The sequence below is a fragment of the Chiloscyllium plagiosum genome, chromosome 34, assembly GCF_004010195.1.
Source record: "Chiloscyllium plagiosum isolate BGI_BamShark_2017 chromosome 34, ASM401019v2, whole genome shotgun sequence".
NCBI lineage: Eukaryota > Metazoa > Chordata > Chondrichthyes > Orectolobiformes > Hemiscylliidae > Chiloscyllium > Chiloscyllium plagiosum.
In genome coordinates, this window is record NC_057743.1 from 16,884,568 (window position 1) to 16,900,980 (window position 16,413).

General features: G+C 39.7%; 1 protein-coding gene across 6 annotated transcripts in view; it reads left to right on the forward strand.

Annotated features, from left to right (window-relative positions):
- Positions 1-16,413, forward strand: part of vps13d (vacuolar protein sorting 13 homolog D) — a 297,670-nt gene that overhangs the window by 137,723 nt on the left and 143,534 nt on the right. For 3 of the 6 annotated variants that reach the window (XM_043675645.1, XM_043675640.1, XM_043675642.1), the window contains exons 36-40: positions 1,455-1,544; positions 6,905-7,045; positions 8,017-8,139; positions 13,204-13,278; positions 15,495-15,512. In XM_043675645.1, coding sequence (XP_043531580.1) covers positions 1,455-1,544; positions 6,905-7,045; positions 8,017-8,139; positions 13,204-13,278; positions 15,495-15,512 — 447 coding nt within the window. The remainder of the gene's footprint in view (positions 1-1,454; positions 1,545-6,904; positions 7,046-8,016; positions 8,140-13,203; positions 13,279-15,494; positions 15,513-16,413) is intronic. The other 3 variants (XM_043675641.1, XM_043675643.1, XM_043675644.1) reach the window with 3 other exon arrangements.

Here is a 16,413-nt window from a genome sequence, read left to right on the forward strand (position 1 = left end):
CACGCCCACCCCCACTCCGGCCTATCACCCTCATCTTGACCTCCCTCCACCTATCGCATTTCCAACGCCCCTCCCCAAAGCCCCTCCTCCCTACCTTTTATCTTAGCCTGCTGGACACACTTTCCTCATTCCTGAAGAAGGGCTTGGCCCGAAACGTCAATTCTACTACTCCTTGGATGCTGCCTGACCTGCTGCACTTTTCCAGCAGCACATTTTCAGCTCTGATCTCCAGCATCTGCAGTCCTCACTTTCTCCTTCAGGACATCATTCAAGGTCCAACCACATTTAATGGCTTTATGACTGATCTCCCTTTCATCGTTCAGTCAGAATTGGGGATAACCATTAATGCTTGCAGTGTTCAGTTCCAACGGCAACTCCTTGGGTAACAGTGTATGCAGCAAAATCTAGACCATATTCAGGCTTGGGCTGATTATTGGTAAGTAACATTTCACTATCCAGACAGTAACGATTTCCAACAATAGAGAGCCTAGCTGCCTCCTTCCCTTGACACATAACAGGCATCACCTATACCCTAGCAACAGCAATCAATGTTAATCATTAACATAGCTAGATCGACTTCATAAATACTATGGTTGCATGACCAAGACAGATGCTGGGTATTCTGCTGTGAATGATTCATCTCCTTACTCCCCAAAACCTTTTCAGCATCTTTACAAGACACCAGTCTAAAATGTGATAGAATATTGTCCACTTTCCTGAACGTGTGCAGCTCCAAAAACACTACAGAAACTGAAGAACATCGGAGATGAAGCACCCTGTTGACAGATCCCCTATCCAACCCCATAAACATTCACTTCCTCTGCCACTACAACATAATGACAGCAAAGTATTCTATTTGCTTATTGCACTGCAACTGTTCACCAGGGCTTCTTTAAGTACCTTCCAATCCTGTGGTCTCAACCACCGAGGAAAACAAGGACGGAATGCATAGGAACACTGTGAGCTTCAACTTTCCCTTCATGGCGTACACGATTCTAAAATTGAGAATATCTTGGTACATCTTTGTCACTGGGCTAGAATCCTTGCTCTCCCTTTCTACCAGCATTGTGGAGTTCCTGCAAAACATGACCTGCAGTATGTCAAAAAGGTAGTTTTCTCATGGGCAGTTCTTCAAGGGCTTTAACAGCAATGCTAACATCTCATGAATGAATACAAAAGACAAAGAATTAGACAAAGAGCAAAGTTAATCATAGACTTCTAAATAAGTTAATATGCCCAACATTCCAGCAGTTTTATTATTGTACACAAAAGCACACTCAGTAGAAATATGATTTAGAAATTACTGAAGGCTATTCTGAAGGATAAAACTTATTTCAGGATGCAAGGTGTTCAGAGGTCAAGACTAAAAACTTCGCTTGGTACATATTCTAGAGTTAATTCCCGTTCCTGCATTCAGGGGCATTTAGTTTGATTAATGTCTTTCTGTGTTTTAGGACTCTACTTCCTGCAGAGAGTTGGAACAAGCCCAGAAGGCTCTGCCAATTTTACCTTCTCTGGAGAATACTACAACCGCGAGCTGTCTGGTAAGATCCTGAATATTTGGGATGGCATAAGGACAGGAGAAAATATCGATGTGCCTATGGTGCACATAACTATCTTGTCCTGAACACATTCTATAACATTCATGTTTTGAAGGGTTTAAGTTCAGATTTAGTCATATTTTTCTTCCCTTAATGATTTGTTTACATTTTAATAAATTACGAAGGGAAACAGACTGATATTCATAAATGAACTTTAGACACTGCAAATGCCCAAATTCCGTTGCAATGGAATAAATGTTCCATGAGGGAAAGTCTTTCCACTGTAACGCCCATGTATCCACTAGGTTGAAATGCTTGTTTAACAGGATAATGCAGATCTTTGAAATGAAGTTATAGTATCCACTAGATGGGGCTAAAAACTAACTCACAATTAAAGTGGGGGGTAAGTGCCACATCATCTCTTGTGCTTAACCTAACACGTGATGTTAAAATAACAGTAAGCACTGGAAATCTGTAGTAAAGCAGAAAATGCTGGAAGTGCTGTGCACTTCAGTCGGCATCTGAGCCACGTTAATCCTTTGGGAAAGGTTTTATTTCTCAGGAACTACTAGGGAGTAGTTGGTTAGTCACTTTCTAATGCTGACTGACCTGTTGTGAATTTCTAGCTTCATTTACTTTTAGTTTTCACCAGCTGCTTTCCATGGTTGGGGCTCTATCCATTGAATAATCTCCCTGAGGGAATCCTTTGGTGTCTGAGCAATGTAGGCTATAGTGAGATTTGTTTCAGAAATAGGCAAGAAGTCAAGTGACGTGGTGAGTTTCTTGCAAGACAGTGGCATGTTGCCAATTAAAAGGGATTAAAGCTAGTTCAGTATCCTGTAAGCACCCAACCTACCACAATAATATTCAGCTTTCCATTGTATCAAATGCACCAAACAAGCTAGCCATCAAGAGATCTTGACATGGAAGCCAAAGCTGGTACCTAGTGACTTCAACTTGATGCTCGCTCCAAAGGACCTCCATGTCAGACATCAGGCACAAAATGCTCAGGGCACACACACACCCCATGTCCACAGACTTTGGTATCCTACATGAGCTGGCCTCACTGAGCCCCTTGACAAAACACCTCTTACAGGATGCTTCTGCACTTGAATGCTGCACTGTGAGCTGCATCAGCAACTACCTTTGTAGTACTGCTGCCATGACACTGTGCACTCAGGTACATTACACCCAGGTTATAGACTGCTCCAGGCTGCATCTCGGGGATCTTCACTCAGTATGAGCAGACCTGAATGCTTTCAGTAATCTTGCCTTGCCTTTGTTCAGTTTGACCCCTCTTCAGAACTACAAGCCTGATATTGTTCTGTACGAGCAAATTATTGCAGATACTGAATCCATACTGAAAACAACAAATACTGGAGACCACAGTGGGTCAGACACCATCCATGAAGAAAGAGCAAGCTACTGTTTCGAATCTAAATGATTTTTCATCAGAGTTGAAATGATGTATGTGGGGGGGGACAGCATTTATGCCATCCTTTGATAGGAGTAATGGGTGTTGGGTGCTGATGAAGAAACGTCGCTGGTAGTTCAGATTAAGTGGTTGGAATGTGAGATTGGGAGAACAATAGTGTGTCTCTTGCCAGGCGTAAAAGGACAGACAGTCCCTACTCGGTTGAGGGGAGGGGAGAGAGACAACAAATGTAACAATCTAAAAGAAAGGGAAGAAACGGGAACTGGTTCACAATTTGAAGGTGTTGAACTCAATATTAAGTCCAGAACGATTTACTGTACCTAGTCTGAAGATGAGTTGTTGCTTGTCCAGTTTGTGCTATGATTCACTGGAACACTGCAGTCTGCCGAGGACTGTCTTGCAATTCAGTACAGGTACAAATCCAGAAATGTTGCCCTGGTTGTCAAGACAAGGGCAATAGCTTTCTCTCAGGGGAACCTGGCACAGCAAGTCAAGGGCTACCTCTGATACCAATTAAGGAGCTTGGTCACAGGCAGACATCTGCTTGTGACAGTCAGGATCCTCTCATAAGAGCGAGGTGAAAGTGAGTACTGCAGATGCTGGAGATTAGAGTCAAGAGTGTGGTGCTGAAAAAGCACAACAGGTCAGGCAGCATTCGAGGAGCAGATAAATAGACGTTTCAGGCAAAAGCCCTTCATCAGGAAAGGTTTTTGCACGAAACGTCAATTTTCCTGCTCCTCGGTTGCTGCCTGACCTGCTGTGCTTTTCCAGCACCGCACTCATCCTCTCATAAGAGGTAAGGAACCAAATATTGGGTAGCCCACCAGCCTTCCTGACTCTTTTTGCCCTATTACAAGCGGTTTTCCTCCTGGAATGAGAAGCAGGTGTTAAGGGAGTTAAAAGTCAATGTTATGTTTAGTGCAAGTGGGAAGTGTTCCACGCAAGTGAGTAGGCAGTGCAGAGGTTATTGCAGGGTTAATGCTGTCGAGGTTGGATGGGTGAGAGTGAGAGAGGGAAGGTGCTATAGGCAAAAGCAAGACTGGTAAAGGATGAGTCCAATGGAAGGTGGGTACAGTGGCAGAAAAAAGAGGATCAGATATCAAAGAGAAAGTGATGGCACTTGTGTTGGCAGAGTGGATGAAGTCATTGACCTTCTGCTGACATTCCAGCATTCCTTCAGAAATTTGAGACTGTACTGACCCAGGTGCCAATCCCAGAACAGACTGGCATGATCCATTGTTGTGGCCTCCACTGCTGGTCTTGGGGGAAGAGGATATCCCAGGTTTGCACCATCCCATCCAGCAGGATTTCCAGTTTCTTCTTGTCAGCTAAAGTCCTGGGCAGATGTCAGGAACTATATAGGACTGCTCCAGAATGACAGTGCTTGATCCAGTGTGCAACAGGCTCGAAAGGATAGCATGGGTGCAAAGGATGCTGGTCAACTCCTGGATATCCCAGCAATGGTGGCTTGGACTGATAACAGCATTTGGTAGGGTGGGGTGGGAATTCAACTTGAGGGGCACTATAGGGGCAGGATAGGCAGTTAATTATAGAATCCAAAAAGTGTGGAAATAGGCCATTTGGCCCAACAAGTCCACGCTGACCCTCCAAAGAGTATCCCACCCAGACCCATTCCCCTATCCTATTACTTTTACATTTCCCCTGATTAATGCATCTAACCTACGCCACCCTGAACACCATGGGCAACTTAGCATGGCCAATTCACCCAACCTGCACATCTTTGGATTGTGGAAGGAAACCAGAGCACCCGGAAGAAACCAGTGCAGGCACTGGGAGAATGTGCAAACTCCACACAGACAGTCACCGGAGGCTGGAATGGAACGCAAGTGCCTGGCACAGTAAGGTAACAGTGCTAACCACTGAACCACTGTGGTAAGGTACACCAAAAAATCTTATTGGGCCCACAGTGAGAATCCCTCCAAAAAACTCATCACACCTTTTGCTTAGCCAAAAAAAAATAAGATTCAGCCCCGAGTTTTTTGTTTTGTCATTGTAGAGTACATCACCTCTTGGTATGACGTCTTGCATTATGCTGGAATATTAAACAGCTAACTTGATATTTTCAGAATAGTATCAATATATGCATTGTCTATTTAATTGAATTTTTTTTTATTGAATAGAACTCTGAAGAGTCACATAGTTAATGCTAGAAACATATTAAACCAAGCAAAATTGTCATCAGGTTTCGAAAATGTTATGACCTAGAAATTTGAGAAAGAAATTCTAAAGCACTGTACCTCATTCTAGCTTTGTGGGAGCTTCTACTTTGTTTCATGTCAGTCTCTACACTGTCGAAGCAACAACCCCCCCCACCTCACCCCACTACCCACCCATCCACCCAGGAGCTCATTGGAATCATTTAAATTACAATACCCTGGAACAGGGGACTTGTTACGTTATGTGCTTGTCCTTTTGATTTTCTGGCTGACGTAGCATATTAGCTAACAGACTGCTGGATAGGATTTTCTAACACCAAAGACTTAATGTCTATACACAGACAACAAGGTCTTTCAGTAGTGGCCAAATCTCTGCACAAAGAACAGAGTTGTAGTGTTGCTTGATTTTTTTTTTGTTGAGGAAAGGTTTTCTGTATTGAGAATGTATTATTCCAGGCCATATTGCTATGGTGCTGGACATTTGGGTAGGCACTGTCATAACATTAGTCTTAATCTAAAGATTTTAAATGCAGTTTGCCGTAGAAATGCAGCTATACTTAGTTTTACTTTTGAAGAATTTCTGTTTAGGGTGAACTGTGTAAATGTGAGTTTGCCTGATGCCTTTTTTTTTCTCTGCCCGTTACATACTTTAACATATTGTATTTAAATCTCAGTTAATGTTATTGATAAGTTTTTACAGGATAGTGACATCTCTCCTTCATGGCACATTTAGGTGCGGAGAGTTTTGGTGCAAATTGGTCAAACTAAGACTCAGCCTTCTGTTGTGTGCAGTTAAACTTGTTTTCTCCAGGTGGGACCAAACTAATGTAGAATTGAATGGTTTGAAAAGTCTTAGTTCTATTTGCCCACACACGCAAACAATACAGCAGTTGGGTACAGGGCAACTAGGTTAAATTTGCAGGTGCTCATTGACTAGATTCACATATGTAAATTGCCTGCTTAAGTGTTGTTGACATCAGTCGAAATCTTGCCCACTTCAATAATTAAGGGGGAGACAATACAAATGCTCTATTTACATGAATCTCAGCTATAAAGTTTAATTTTAACTTTGAAAATTAAAGTATTTGTTACTTTATTTTAAACACCTTTAAAATTCTGGCACTCACTTATTTTTGAATTTAACCATTGCTGTACTAGGAAGTGCATTACAGTATAATTGTACAGAATAGGCCACCAAGCCTGATTGACACTTGAGGTCAGTCTCTCTGAACTGACATTGCCAAAAATCAGAGGTCAGAGTCTGAATTTCAAATGCTGTTTTGAGTGCCTTACTGAAAATTGTGTTTAACTGCATACCAGTGCTGCTTGCACAGTGATTATCTGGCTGTTAAGCATGTGGGACATTTTTTAGGGGGGGATTTTAAAAGTATGCCATAAGTGAAAATTCTTGAAGTAAATCTTAATCTGAGAAAATCTTTCTTTTGAGTCTGTATGCTGCAGACATTTCTGTAGCCTCATCAGACATGTCATAACGAGGCAAAATCGATGCCTATTATGGACTACCTTCCCTTCATACAATATTCAGGAACTGAAACATATGGTAATGAACCACATTCAAACATGGTACATGAGTTGGGATGATAGTCAGAAGTGAGACTCTGTAAAGCTTTTAACCTGATTCAAAGCTAACAGATCAACTGTTAAAGTATTTGTCAGTATGCATATGTGACGTAAGTGTACTGTTGCTAAGTGAGATAGGTTTTTCATTTTCCAATGTTATCTCTTGCCAGGCTGGGAGCCTTTTGCTGAGCCTTGGACTTCTTTCCTGAGCTGGCAGCAGCAAGCAGCCAGCCGTCTACATCCATCACGCCTCAAATTGGATCTGCAGGCAAAACAACGACTTGACATCAATATCACATCTGTCCTGATGGGTATGGAACTTCTGACAATACTGGGCTAGGAAGGTCCTTGTGCAGGCATTTCATGTTTATTGGTCTTATTTTGAGGATTGTGTATATATTTTAGGATGGCCCCTTTGAAAGTGTTGAAAATTACAGGAGACCTTTTTTCAGCCATAGCTTTGTGATCTATTTGCTATTCCTGCCTACCCAAGACAGATCAAGTCCCACTGCTCCACCTCGATTTAAAATAAAGATATACCAAAAGGATATAATGAATAGACCAGGTACACCAAAGTGGATTGTGAAAGCACATAGAAGATCGTTCATTAAATTGAGTTGCCTTTGGTAGGCAATGTAATACGGTAATAGAGCAGGAAACATTGTTAGAATGTATTCAGTTTGGGATAAATTATGAAGCTAATTGCAAGAGAAAATAGCAGAAGTGGCAGAGAGGTTGTTAACGATGTGAAAGTGGCAATGTCTGGATTTCTTTGCATGCCAATTTGGTATTTTGTAGTATTTTTACACATACTAAGTGAAAGATTTCCTATATATCACTATCCTATGTTCATTCTGTATCTTGCTGTTTCACGGTTTACTTGGAGGTTGTCTTGAACAAGAAGTTTGATGAAGAATCTCTCTACAGATGTTAATTCTCTCGCCGTTTCCAACATTTTCTATTTCTATAACAAGTTTCCAGCACCTGCAATTTCTTTTTTTTTTGTTTTGAAACTGTTAACCTGTTCTTAGAGGAAGAAATTTGCTCTCTGTTCCTTGAATTGACCTTCCTCATGGACCTACTAGTACGAGATAACCACAGTTGAAATAAACTAACTTCATACAGATTGAGTTTCAGATCTGCATTCTCTGATATGTGGGTTTAATTTTACAAAGCATAAAAATATGTGATAAAATGAGTTGGGACATGACATAATTAAATCTGAGCATAAATTCAATTCCTTTCCGCCCTTGTTACTGTTATTCTGTGTGTTGCATTACAGAGCAATATAAAATGACAAAAGCATCCTGGATTGCTGATTACTGTAAAAAGGAAGAAAGGGAGTGTCCCAGAATCTCTCAGTGGAGGACAGGGACGTACCTTGATCCATTAATGCTCGGACAGAGTAAGTACATGCAGGGGATGGGAAATTTAATTCCAGGGTTAGTTACTGAAAAAGAAAATGATTAAAGCTTAAATGATCAAGCTTGTCTAAGTTACCAGCTTCAAGTTGACTGAAAGGCCATCTTTGTGTGATCTCTGGTCTTGACTACATGTTGCATTCCCCTAACAATTGGAGTTGTTATAGGCTGGGGAATTTTAATGCAAAATGTCATAAGGATCTAATTCATGGTGCAGAGTTTGCAGGATGAAAACATCGGTTAGAGAAATTATAGCCAACATGTGGCTTGGTGGTTAGCACTGTTGCTCCACAGTGCCAGGGACCTGGGTTCGATTCCAGCCTCGGCGACTGTCTCTGTGGATTTTGCACATTCGCCCCATGTCTGCATGGGTTTCCTCCGAGTGCTCCAGTTTTCTCCCACAATCCAAAGTTGTGCAGGTTAGGTGAATTGTCCATGCTAAAATTCCCCATAGTGCTCAGTGAGGTTTGGTTAGGTGCATTAATTAGTGGTAAATGTAGAGTAGTAGGGGAATAGGTCTGGGTGGGTGACTCTTTAAAGGGTCAGTGTGGACTTGTAGAACCAAATGGCCTGTTTCCACACTGTAAGGATTCTATGATTCTGTGTTGTACCCCTGTCTCCAACTCATGCCGTCATCATTCCAGGACCATATACAAAATAATTGCCAAAACCATAAGACTAGGTACAGCAAGTGTGGGGAGGATGTTTCCGATGACCAAAGAGTCCATTACTGTGGAATGCTCTGCCAAAGAAAGTAGTTGAGACCAAAACATCGAATGTTTTCGAGAAGGTGTTAGATATTATTCTTAGGGCTAATAGGATGACAAGAAATGGGAAGAAAGTGGGAACAGTTCTAACTTGGATGATCAACCATGATCATATTGAATGGTAGAGCAGAATAAAGGGTCAAATGGCCTACTCCTAATTTTTTATACTTAAATGTTTATAGAATTCTAAAGAGTTTTAAATATATTAGTAATATGCAGTTGAAAATCTGGAAGCATATTTTCTGTAAATACTAATAACAGAAAATATGAGATCAAATAAACAAAATTTAGGAAGAAATCTAGGTATATTTTTATGGGATGTAGTTCTGTCATGGGAAATTAGTGTAAATACAGTTGCAGCCTTTCACCACCTGTTTGCTATTTATAAATCCCAAGGTTTGTTGACTAAAAAAAAAGACAATTCACAGTGATAAACGTTTTGAGTTTATGATGATGCTGTTGGGTTAATTGAACCTTGAGAAACAACTGTCTCGCAAGCAATGATGAAGGACATTATGCGGTCTCATTACCAGAGGCTTGTTGGAAATAAAGTAGAAGCTGTTCCTTAACCTGCCTCCTGAAAAAAAAGTCTCTAACTTTATCTTGTAAATCCAGAAAATATCAGCTTTGTAGTTTACTACTAACAGTACCTACTGATTGTTTTGGTTCAGATGAGTTGAAGAAATTTGACAATAAGTTGTTAAAATGCACTTTTTGGTCAGTTGGTGAAAATATGAAGTTGGTGTTGTAGTGGAGAATATCTAACAACAATTTTAGAAGAGCATTTCTTCAAAGCGATCGTCTTTTTATAGAAGAAATGTCTGCTTTATCCTTATTTTCTTTACATTTTAATGACTTGTATATTGCCAGCCTGCAAAGTGGGTTCACAGGTTCCCAGAATGGCCATCGGGCTGCTTTGAAGTGATGATGCCCAATCTGGGAGCTCTCAGGAGGTCAGACCCTAAAATTCAGACCCTAAATTTACTACTTTTAGGGATTAGGATAAGACTTATTTCCTTGCATAGAAAGGAAAGTATATATACTTAAGATTTTCCATTTTAATTATAACTTGAGTGATTTTGAACATTCCAGTTTTAGTTTAATATTGAAGTTAAATGAAAAAAAATGGTTAATGTGGAGCAGTTGAACAGTTCAAACATAGTTTGTAATATGGCTATGACCTCTGTAAATTCAATATTAATTACAATTTGGTTCATGCTTTGATAACTACTGCTTTTATTCAAGTGTTTATAAAACTATTGAAACCACTGTTTAATTCAAACTATTGCTGTTTATTTATTGTAAATTTTGAAATTATCTTCATCCATCCTTCACTCTTTTTTATTTCATTAATTATACTCTTAAACCATTTGTTCAGCCAGTCAACCTTAAACAACATTGATTTTTAACTTTGCTTTGTCCTTGATGTTCGTTCACATTAATGGTATTGCTTAGTCAATCTAAACTAGACCTTGTAGCTTTAGTTGCTGTATGTTAGATTAGTGTATTGCAGATATACCTGTATCATAATCAATCAATTGTCAATCTCTAGATCCTTGGCTTTACACTTCTGTGGAGGCTGACAACAGGTTCAGCTTTTTTAAAAAGAAAACTGCATTTTTCAACAAATGTTTGTTAGGTGTCACTGGCAAGACAGCATTTGGTGATTATCTTGACTGACCTTGAAGTAATTAGGGGTCAACCGTGTAATAGGGGTCCACAGTCAAGGGCAGGCCTGAATGGATGACTGAAATCTGGATTTTAACACGCTGGAGTTGGGGTCAGGTCACTTTAAAATTTTGAAAATGTGAAGCAAGACCACAGCCTATCATTTGATGAAGGCAAGGCAAGAAGCAGCTTGACTATTGTAATACAGCTAGTTGCATCTGATGTAACCTGCTTTACATGGTCATCTGACAGGTTTCTCAGGCCTTGAGAAATTTGCAGCCAAATGGTGTGTGCGCCTTGACACCGGTCCTTGTCATCAACAGGAATCAGAACCAACTGGCCATGCAACCTGCTCCAGAGTTCTCCCCGCTTGACTGTACATACATGATTGATTATAACATTCCAATGGGTCAACTCTGTAAGGGGAGTTTCAGAAACTTCTCCCAGTGCTCTCATCATTTTCCCTTTCTTAACCAATGTCACCAAAGAAGGGCTGACTAGCCTTTCATATCATTGTTATATATTGAATGACTCTTACATTTGCTGAGCCAGCAACTGTTGGTAGACTTTCAACAATTCACTCTATGTGAAGTTCTTTCGTACACCTTCTCAGAGAGCCGAAAAGGAAACAATAAATACAAGTTTTTCTTGCTTCCTAGTTATTGGACATCCTCTTATCAGCAATAGCTGGTTTATGCACATGTGGCACTGGCTTAAAGAGTTATTCTTTACAGTTGCTGTGGTGTCTAGTCTGATGGAGGGTGCCACGCTTGTCAGGTAGTAAAGCAACTTTTCTCTGAGTGTTAAGACCATTCTGTTGTACCAGACACTACATCATTGGAATTTGAAAAGTAACGATACTTATGAAAAATGTAGCTTCTGAGAGTTTGGAGGTAATAGATGCAATACTTAAATTGTCTCCAATAGTTGTTATCTTTACCTGTTTCTTTCAGTCCCATTTGCATTCGAGAGTCAGGCTTCCCATCTAGATGCCTTTTAAATGTTGCAATTGCACCAGCCTCCACCACTTCCTCTGGATGAGCTCCCAGAGGAAGTAGTGGAAGCTGGTGCAATTGCAACATTTAAAAGGCATCTGGCTGGGTATATGAATAGGAAGGGTTTGGAGGGATATGGGCCAGATACTGGCAGGTTGAACTAGATTGGGTTGGGATAATTGGTTGGCATGGATGAGTTGGACCGAAGGGTCTGTTTCTGTGCTGTACATCTCTATAACACGATGACTATGACTCTGTTGAAAGTAATCAGCTGAGAGAAGGTTTGTAATCATACACACGAATGTGAGCGACTCGATGTAGTTCCTCTGGATGACTCTTTAAAGCTTTACAAAACCATTCCCTGGTAGGGGTCAGTGGAGACTGGGAATATGATTTTAGTTGTTCTAATGGTATAGCTTTTTTTTAAATTCACTCGTGGGACATTGGCATCACTGGTTGGCCCTAGTTGCCTTTGAGAAGGTGGTGTTGAGTTGCCTTTTGAATTGCTGTAGTCCACGTGCAGAACATTGTGGGGTGACCTACAATGCCTTTAAGAAGGTAATTCCAGGATTTTGACCCCATACCAAAAGTCATTCTGTTGTCACAGTTTTGAACTTCATTTTATTCTCTCTCAAATTCAGCATTGAGAGTAAGTAGTTCTATGACTTCCATGGCCCAAATACTTAATCTCTGAGATGTAATTGCTTGGCTTGCACAGAAACACATGTACATCACTCATTTGAGATAGCACATGCCCTACTCATCCGCCTGGAAGAAACACCATGCTGTGGTATCTTGTACAACAGTCTAGAAATCTAGCTTATTAAAATTATCAACTAAATGATAAGCAATCAGCATAACAAAGCACTGAATCTGTTAGGAAACAACTATTTCCAAACTCCTGGGGATTTCTCCAGTCATGCAGTGGGCATGACTGGGCATCTCCAATGTAATGTATAAATTAGTTTGTTTGAGCATTTCTATCTCAATCTTCCTCAAAGAGCTACCGACTGAGCAAGGAACAGGGCAAAAGTTGATGCAAGCTATGACAGGATTTATCTGCAGTCCTATTTAAATTTCAAAGTGAGTAGAGCTAAAACATAAAAATGACATCAAATGAAATTGTCAGGGAAAATCTCTGCTTTGCTATAATGGACTAAAACCTCCAGTTCAGAGTTGTCCCTTTTGGGTTTTATTTTACCTTTTTCTGATGTACCCAAATAGCTGGAAGGGTGGGTGCAGCTTTCTGTCTACCCATGAGGTTCCCATCTGATACATCTTCTCAAATGTTATTTATGGCACCAGAGTGGAAAATGACTGCATAATTCACTTGATTTACAAAGTTGTTAACTATCATTGAGAGTAGTATAGATTCAGCAATGGACAAAACCATGATGTGTCCAGTCAGGAGTAAGCAAATTGGAATCACTACTAAAGTATCATGAATAAGTATGACAAATATCAGATTTGAATGATCACATCTCCCTGAACATTACATACATCATCATTGTTTATTTCTTTGCTTCATTTGGTCTAAACCAGGTTCTTTTCTGTTTACCACATTGCCTGGATGAGTTAAACTTTTTCATTCTAACTAGACTTCTTTTCTCTCTGTCAGGCAACCCTCTTGCCTATCTTAGAACTAGAAGCACTGCCAGTCTGACAAACCTAGAGCGGCAGATATTTGCCAGAGGTACTGTACCAGGGAATGGGAAGAAGTGAAGAAAATATCCAGTCTTTTATCAGATAAGTTATAGTGTGATGTACCAACGAAAACAAATCAGGTGATACCTTTTAATGTTTTATTATGCGTAGTTTCAGCTAAATACTGATGAGACTGCAGCATAGAGTTCCCCTTTGTTTTCTGATCTGCGTTATAGCATTTTTTGCTTTTGCTCTCAGCATCTATTTTATTATCCTTCTCTACAGGTCTGTTTTTTCATTGCTTCATTTGGCAGTGAAGAAGAGATTGTACTAGCTGAAGACCATTTCTACTGCCACTCTGTGACCACACTTTTTACTTTATATTAGTTTTATATCCAGTCTTAATTGGTGAATCAAAGAAAATTATCAAAACTAGGATTGCAATTTGTGCCAATTAAGGGGTTAATTTTGCACCTCTGTCACCCAAGCCAACTTGGCCAGTAAGAATGGTGTGTGTGTGTGAGGTTATAATTTAAAACTTCTACTTCCTTGTCCCAAATCAGGCCATTGACAAGGCTCCAACGAAAACCAGTTGTGGCCCTAGTTAACATTCAAATGTCATCAATGATATGCTGTCAGTTGTCGAGCAACTGATTCGAGGATGGAGCACCAACTGGGCAAGTTAAATGTCAGAGGTCTGATCTTTTTAGAACTCTTTGTATACCCCTCGAGAATCAGGATGGCTCTGCCTATGCTCCCTTTGGGGCCTTTGCAGCCACAACATCCTGCATCATGTCCATTTGGTTCCACCACATCTAGAAATTACAATATTTTGCATAGCTCTTTTTCTACTGTCTGTATGGGATCACTGTCGTGGGTTCCCAGCTGCAGCTGCCTGCAGATAAATTTCAACTCCTACTTGCTAATCAGATAGTAGGTGTGAGTAACTCAGCAAAGAGTTAGTTGAATTGAGCCCCTGCATTAAAATTGTCAGGGGTTCCATGTCCGTGGCTTGCTGCATTCACCACCTGCTATTGAGCCCATCCACTCATTAATGTTGAGACCAATGCATTTGCTTTCCTATTAAGTATCTATGTCAACTGAACCACTATTCTAATTGGCAATCCCGTATTACCATTTTCACACTCTTGTTTGATATCGAATGTAATTTCCAGACATTGCCATAGTTCTGATAACCTCAAAGATTAACATTAAATCCCAGCACTATACTGTGAAAGTGTGTGAGAACAATAGGTTAAGCGTACTGAAGCAGATATTTGATCAAGTTACTGTAGCATATGCTTCACAGATTTGGCAGTGGGGCAGGCTCTATTCGCATTTAATTATTACAATAGTATCACCAGGTCTTTGATGTACAGTGACCCTGGGAGAGAGTTAAATGTTTTCGTATTAAATGGTATTTGATCTTATGCGTGATACTTTGAATATTGGTGAATGTAATAATGATTTGATATGGAGAAAAAATTGGATTGTTAGTATTGTTAATGCACCTTTATCTATTGCAATAATGTTCCCAGTAATTTTTAATTGAGTGAAAAGTTTTGAAAGTCACCTCATTTTTCCTGAGCCTGTTACATTTTCCATATACCAATCCAAATCTTTCTCAACTATTAAAAATTCTGGAGGTTACTAAAATTCAGTTGGTGTAAAGTGTCAGAAAAAGTGTTATGTGATGCTGCCTTAATATCACAGGATAGGTTTGAGGTTGTAGTAATTAACTGAAATAAGAGCAGTTCGGCTTCTGCGTATTTTCAATCAAGTAACAGAAGGTTCAAGCATGTAAAAAAATGCAAAAACAGAAATTGCTAGAGAAACCGAGAAGGTCTGGCAGCATCTGTGGGATGAAGCAGTGTTAACGTTTCAAATCCGGTGACTCTTCATCAGAACTGTAAAAAGATGCATATGTTCAGTTTCCCTCCTTTACTTTCTGAGCATCTGCATGTTAAGGTGCTACAATGAGCACTCATTGTAATTTGAGAATCATTACAGTAAAGAATAGCAGGTTCATGTATCTGAAAAATCTGCAACTCCTAGTGGTAATTTGCACACTTCCAATTCCTCTCAGACACAAGATTTTCACTTTAGCAGCTTTAATTTCTGTGGAAAAGACCAGGCTTGTTGGACAGATAGTTAGTTATTTCAAGAACATTTTTTATCAGTCTGTAAAATGAATATTTTGTTTCTGTGTTTACTGTTCTTTCTTGTATGATGTTATTCTTTCTCTCTTATATTGTGCTTCTTAAGGACCAAACCATTTCTTAGGTAATTATTCAATTATACTGATGAAAAAGTTGATCAATTTTCACTTTAATGATCCTGGTGCAGGCCAATCGGGACTGGAGGTCAACACACTTAAATTGTAGCCCTGCTGATTTTCTAGCAATTAAAACAGATCGCCAGAAAGTTGGAAAGGCCACAAATTAGGTACATTTGTCTCAACAGCCCATATATGGAAAGAGTCTGTGTTGAGCACACTAACTCATGAGATTTACACCCTGTGTCCAATGTTAAGATGAAGTAGTATGTTATGTTATGTTCTGATGCTTTCAATGTATAATCTAGCCTTGTATTTTTTTCTGTTGTTGCAAAAATCTGAATTATGAATCTTTACAAGTTGAAGAAATCAGATAATGTATTTGACAAGGGTTTTGTGATTTTCAGTGCTCATAGTTAACAATGTCACCGCTCGTTACTTGATTTTTTTGTTTGGCCGTAGTACATGACAATCTGCTAACTGTTGTGTGTCAGCATTAGTGCTCATGCAAGAGGTGCTAAATCTGTTGGGAGAGCTGATTCTTAGTATTAAAATATCTGGAAAGGAATTTTCAGGAGTTCACTTAAGTTAGTGACAGCAGGCTTATCAACAAACTGTAATAGAAACTGAACTATGCTCACTCTGCATTTATATACAAAAACACAGAACACATAGTTTGTATAAAGCCCATTTGTGAAACTTTAAGCATGTCTTTAGAGTGCAAGAGTTACAGATTAGTATCAGAATTCTTTCACCGATCACCAGAGTACTGCTGAATATTGGATCTGGGAAACTAGTATTTAATTATACTATTAGAAGCTATCAAAATAACTTGTATTTTACAAATTGAGTTTTATTTCTACTGATAATACAACTGTTTAAATATGCCTTGGCTCTGGAATTGTTTGG